The sequence below is a fragment of the Cydia pomonella genome, chromosome 17 (assembly GCF_033807575.1).
Source record: "Cydia pomonella isolate Wapato2018A chromosome 17, ilCydPomo1, whole genome shotgun sequence".
Taxonomy (NCBI): domain Eukaryota; kingdom Metazoa; phylum Arthropoda; class Insecta; order Lepidoptera; family Tortricidae; genus Cydia; species Cydia pomonella.
Window position 1 is genome coordinate 5,506,428 of NC_084719.1, and position 6,000 is coordinate 5,512,427.

General features: G+C 36.5%; 2 protein-coding genes across 2 annotated transcripts in view; one reads left to right on the forward strand and one right to left on the reverse strand.

Annotated features, from left to right (window-relative positions):
* Nucleotides 1–1,355, reverse strand: part of LOC133527019 (nuclear cap-binding protein subunit 1) — a 36,046-nt gene extending 34,691 nt beyond the window's left edge. The window contains exons 1-2 of the mRNA XM_061863906.1: nt 1,197–1,355; nt 326–1,107 (exon numbers count right to left, since the gene is read on the reverse strand). Coding sequence (XP_061719890.1) covers nt 326–1,107; nt 1,197–1,242 — 828 coding nt within the window. The 5' untranslated portion in view covers nt 1,243–1,355. The remainder of the gene's footprint in view (nt 1–325; nt 1,108–1,196) is intronic.
* A 397-nt stretch (nt 1,356–1,752) lies between these two features.
* On the forward strand, nt 1,753–6,000 carry LOC133526839 (tRNA (guanine(26)-N(2))-dimethyltransferase). The gene is made up of 10 exons (XM_061863637.1): nt 1,753–1,902; nt 1,997–2,221; nt 2,456–2,643; nt 3,021–3,249; nt 3,538–3,686; nt 3,890–4,058; nt 4,266–4,486; nt 4,689–4,826; nt 5,367–5,534; nt 5,806–6,000. The coding sequence occupies exons 1-10, from the start codon at nt 1,858–1,860 to the stop codon at nt 5,939–5,941; spliced, it is 1,668 nt and encodes a 555-aa protein (XP_061719621.1). The 5' UTR covers nt 1,753–1,857; the 3' UTR covers nt 5,942–6,000.

The following is a 6,000-nucleotide window of genomic DNA, read 5'->3' on the forward strand; positions in this document are numbered from 1 at the left end:
CAGTCTATTTGTCCTTAGGCCAAATGAAATTTTGCTGCTGCTTTGATAGTAGTGGATAGTATAGTAGTAAGTGTTATTTAAATGTCATAATCTGATAGAAGTTTGAGTTTTAAAATAACACTTGCAGCACCTGGGCTATCAAAATTGCTGCCAACTTAGCTTGGTGTAACTCTACTAAAAAGAAGTTTAGTCAAGACCAGAATTCTATTTTATTTATAGAAGGTAGCCAACTTTTTGTTTCTGGCAAAGATTTAAAAATTAGGTTTGCGTAATCTATGCTTCTATCATAAGCAAATTAAATGTTACCAATACCAAGATAATTTACCTGAATTGTTGGCAGTGTATGTTGCAAGGCCTCACACAAAATAGAATCAAAGGCCAGATATGGACGAGGAATATGCTTCTCTGACCAATTGTCTTGCCTCAACTTCTTAATCTGTGCCCAGAGACAATCCAGATACTCCTCTTGAAGATGGGGTGAGTCTGTAGACCATACTTTAAGGGCTGGCCAGTGTTTCTTACTCCTCTTGTTCAAGAATACTTCAATAGTGACAAGCAGATGATCAAGCTGAGATTCTTTCTTCTCATAAAGCTCCCGGCCCACCCAAGGCAAAGTGGAAAGCACAGCAAACACAAACCAGTCTCTCCTGACTTGCGGTACTCCATCCTCATTAGCGCAGTCTACTAACGTCTCCAATAAGGTTAATAGTGATGATGCAGCCAACACGTGACAGTTGACCAAGTCAGATATAAACCTCAAACAATATCTAGCAGCATTCCATTTACCCGCTTTCAGGTTTTCTTTGAATGTCTTAACTATGTAGTCTACAAATTCACCACCAAAGTTATAGTTCTTTGCATTTAGAAGACCAACGAGCGTAGCGTAAATCGTGCACTTCTCTGGCATACGGATAGCGCATTCGGTCAGAATACGTAGGATTTTCACGCGGAAAGTATTCAAATCCGCTTCTAGAACGCTTGCCAAACCCTCTAGATTACTCTCTAAACTTGAACTGCTTTTCTCTCCGACCCTTAAAATAAGGGACTCTAATCTATCCTCTATCTCCTGGTTTTCTGATACACGACGTCTTTTACGGTGAAGGCGATCTGAAATGAATAATAATTACAATAGTAACTTGCTATAGGATAGTAAACAATTATAACCTAAAAAACCTAATTAGACTAGAAAAACATACCGTAACCGTCTCCATCTTCATCTCCATGACCCCTCCTACGATTCATACTTGCTTTTGTTTATTTAATTTAACACAAAAACAATATTTCTTAAGAAAATGCCGACGAAATATCCAAAGCAAAATGCAACGCAACGTCAAACGAAACGAGCGTCAAAGCCGTCAAACAAACGTCACATAATTATAATTTTCCAGGCTGCAACACTACAATATATGTTCTAAATGAAAAAATTTTGATGTATATTTGGTAAATAATCAGCTACTGCTAAATAAAACATAATAATTTAATTACAAAATAAACAACATCTTTGAAAACATAAATTTTGCTTTTTAAGTAAACTACTTTGTACTCAAGTTTAAATAAAAGCCCGCTTTCAGTAATTAGACTCAATGCAATATTCTAAACGTGGCTTGATGGCTTCATACGTCATCATTTTTATGTGAATTAGTTATAAGTACTTATGTTACTTTTGTATTTCATGCTTGAGCTGATGGCCTAGTTGCCAATGCTCGTAATAAATTAAAAAAAAAAAAAAAAAAAAAAGCTTCATACGTCAGTTAGTCACAATAGTCACGGACGTCAACGTCACCGTGTTGTCAAAATAATGTGTGGTGCTCGATTGTCGTAAAATGTGGAACTTTTGAACTTTTTATTTAAAAGTTAATGTTAACAAAAAGGTATCACTTTAAATTTTGGTCAGCTTACCAAGTAAGTTTTGTTCATATACCGAGTTGAAAATTTACATTCGTACCTAATGTAATAGTAACTATAATATACTGTATAACCTTTATGTTATGTGTAGATAATTATGAAAATGGAAAGCTCTTCAGCTCCTAAATCAATTAAGGAGGGCCAAGCTGAAATAAAATTGAGTACAGAGAAGGTTTTTTACAATCCAGTTCAAGAATTTAACAGAGACTTGAGTGTCGCAGTTCTCACTGTTTTCACCGATGATTATAAGAAGGAGAAACGTGAGAAGGCTGAGAAGAAAAAGACAGGACAAGAAAAAGAAGAAACTGAAACGGAGGTTTGAGCTTTAAATAGTTCTTGGTATACCTTTTATTTATAACTTTCAAGTGTCATCAGAATGAGATTTAAAAAAAAGTATTAAAAAAATAGTACATGGGGGCATGGCAGTACCTCTAACAAGACATGCCAAGTTTTATAATCAGAAATGAAGAGTGAAAATATTAATAGGAATGTTCTATAGAATGCTTTGTCCTACTTATTAATAGCATTGTAAAAAAAAATATGCTTTCAGATTCAGGTGACAATACTGGAAGCCTTATCAGCTACTGGACTGAGAAGCATCCGTTATGCCAAGGAAGTGCCAAATGTGACCAAAATTGTAGCCAATGACTTGTCTGAGCAAGCTGTAGAGACAATCAAGGCCAATATTGTGCATAATGGAGTAGACAACATCATTGAAACTAGCCATGATGATGCATGGTGAGTGATTTTTTTATAATTTATGTGTTTATTATTTTTTATAAGTGACAGGCTAGAGATTAGATGATTATCACTTTTGAAATTTGTTGGATCGCTTCTTATGGTTCTGATAGACCATGAATTTTTTGTTTTAAAATAACTGCAATATGAGATGAACATATTAAATGAAAATGGAAGGGTGATGGCCAAGTTCAGAAAACTGTAAATTTGTTTGATTTAATTTTTTATTTAATTTATGTGTGTTGTTAGAATTACTTCATTTATTTGCATTCGTTGTTACTAATAATTCATACGGAATATTGATTTAGGTTGAAAATAATGTATCTACCAATTCTCTATGTACTAAAGAAAAATAATATTGACAAGACATTTTTCAGCATGCTAATGTACAAACACAAGCACCCTCAAAAGAGATTCTCCGCAATAGACCTAGACCCCTATGGTTGTCCATCCATCTTCCTCGACTCTGCAGTCCAGAGTGTGCAGGACGGAGGTTTGCTGTTAGTTACTGCCACAGACATGGCAGTGCTGGCTGGAAACTCCCCAGAGACATGTTATTGCAAATATGGTGCAGTCAGTTTGAAGACTAAATGCTGTCATGAAATGGTAGGTATTTTTTAAAATTATATTTTAAGTAGAATTGACTGCGAAGAAACATATGCAGTTTAGGTTAGGTTAGCCTTATTTTATTTAGGTTAGGTTAGGTATTTCTGTTGTCACTATAACAACAAATACTGAAAAATACCGAACCCTCGGTGGGCGAGTCCGACTGAGTTTATGAGTTTTAAAAATAGGTTTATATTTAGGGTTTTTATTCAGTGATATATGCAAAATGTCTCTTGTATTTAAAAATATAATTTTAATTTATTACATTACATACATTTACTTTTTCAGGCATTAAGAATTCTCCTACAATGCATAGAGCAGCATGCCAATCGCTACAGTAGATACATTGCACCACTCATCAGCATATCGGCAGATTTCTACATTCGCGTGTTCGTCAAAGTCTATTCTGGTGCTATACATTGTAAAAAAACTACTAGGTAAGCAAGGCAGTGTAAGAGCCAAGATTGTTAAAATGTGCTTTAATTGTATTAACTTGTTTATTTTATTTATTTAAACTTTATTGTACAAAATATAACAATGTACAATTGACGGACTTAATGCCAAATGGCATTCTCTACCAGTCAACCATAGGGCCAAACAGAGACACTTACAATTGTAAGTTGTGTTTACTTTCTTCCAGTAAACTATCAATGGTGTACCAATGCGTAGGATGTGATAACATCACTCTACAGCCCCTAGGTGGCTTCAAGCCCAACCCTACAGAGAAGAATCCGGCACAGACTAAGGCGTACCTGCCCACCGCCCCACCGGTGGGCGAGTTCTGTGTGCACTGCAATCAGAGGCATCATGTAAGTATAAAGTACACGGTGTAACACGAGGAACCATTAAATGTTAACCACGAACTTCTGAGTCCAAAAGAAGGGAAAGATGTTATATTAGTTTAAGTAAATTTCGCCAAAAAAAAATATTTTTGATTTTTTTTTTTTTTTTGCATGCAGTTAATATTATGGTAAAACTGACACTGAAAATGTTTTTTTACGTTTTTTTTTCATCAGCTTGGTGGTCCAATCTGGTCAGCCCCGATCCACGACGAATCCTTCGTGACCCGCGTACTAACCCGAGTTCAAGAGCAACCACAACTATTCGGCACGGCCAAGCGAATAGAGGGAGTTTTGTCTATGGTACGAGAGGAACTGCACGAAACGCCACTATATTACACTATGGATAAACTTTTTGGGCGCGTGCATTTGGAGACCATGCCTATGCTGGTTATGAGGTTAGTTACTTTTTCTGAAAGCCGTAAATTAATACTAGCACCTGATCATTCAGCCTATAGATGCTTGTAATTATTATAGGATGAGCAAATTTACTAGTATATTTTCAATTGTAGATCTGTCTTTCGCTTTACATAAATATTATAATAGTCAGTATAAGATATGTGATAGGTAGATACTAAATAAATAAACTTTATTAAACAGGTCGGCCATTCTGAATGGCGGTTACAAAGTATCCTACTCGCATGCGTCCAAAATGTCGATCAAAACTAACGCACCAGCGCAATACGTGTGGGACATCATACGGACATGGGAGAAGTCGCATCCAATAAAACCAGCCAAGTATGTTGATTCTTTTCGTATATAACAGCTCGGCCATCCTGTACAAAGGTAATCCTCGCATGCGCTCAAAAAGTTAATAACGGGGTTACGTATTGACGTGTGGGACATCGTTCTGACATGGGAGAAGTTGCATCTGATCAAGCCAGCCAAGCACGTCCTTCTTTACGTATTTAACACCTCGGCCATCCTGAACGAATTATACTTGTATACACGTCAAAAATTTCTTAAGTGCAATATGTGCGAGAGCAGCGGTCGCAGCATGGTTCCATTTTTATCGCCGGTCACTAAGTATACCCGTCATTTTCGTACTTACATAATTGTTAGAACGTGACAGGCGATAAAATGCGACCGTGCTATGGGGCCAGTGCGGGACATTATACGGATATGGCAGAAGCCACAGCGATCAAGCCAATACGTATGGGAAATCAAAGGGACGATGGAGAAATCACTTCTCTACTCTATAATAGATGTTTATTCCAATGCAATTATAATAACAAGTCAATTGTCGACTAAAATACTAATGTATCTCAATTTCAACAGGCTTGAAGCGGACCCAGTCACAAAACACCTGCTGAGCCAACCCATCACCAGCTCAATAGACCTGAGCCAGAGGGCAGACGCGAACCCTATCAGTCGGCGCGACGGTCAGCTGCGGTTCCAGTTCAACCCTGCCCCTTACTGGGGTCCAGGGTCCAGGGCTGCTGTTAAGTGAGTCATATTGATCTTTATCTATAATAAGTTGTCCTGATGCAAAAAAATAATTATAAGAATGAGAGATCTAAAAATTTGTAACTGCCTACTAAAAATCTTATAAAATTGAATTTAATTCATCAGGTGTACATGATGTTTCAGTTTTTTTCTCGTAATCATTAGGACAATGTTGACATTGTCATTGTTTGACATTGTTTAAGGGTTAACTCGATCTATTTCTATTTTTCAATGAAACTCAATAATTTATCATTGTAAACTTTATTTACAGCGTGGGAGAGGAAAAAATGTCCAAGGCATTGCGTAATCAAAACAAACACTCAAAAAATAAAACCACAAAGCGACAACATTCGCCGGGCGAAGACGAAACGCGCAAGAAACCAAATGTGGAAGAAGTCGAGGCGTAAATTTGTATTTGATATAATGATTTAGGTACATGTATATAAAGATATAAATAAATGTCTTA

Bases quoted from the DNA above. Each gene is read 5' to 3' on its own strand.
- LOC133526839 (XM_061863637.1), top strand. From the start codon at position 1,858: ATGTTAACAAAAAGGTATCACTTTAAATTTTGGTCAGCTTACCAA. The intron at 3,687-3,889 runs GTAAGCAAGGCA...ACTTTCTTCCAG, and splicing joins CATTGTAAAAAAACTACTAG to TAAACTATCAATGGTGTACC. The intron at 4,487-4,688 runs GTTAGTTACTTT...TTTATTAAACAG, and splicing joins ATGCCTATGCTGGTTATGAG to GTCGGCCATTCTGAATGGCG.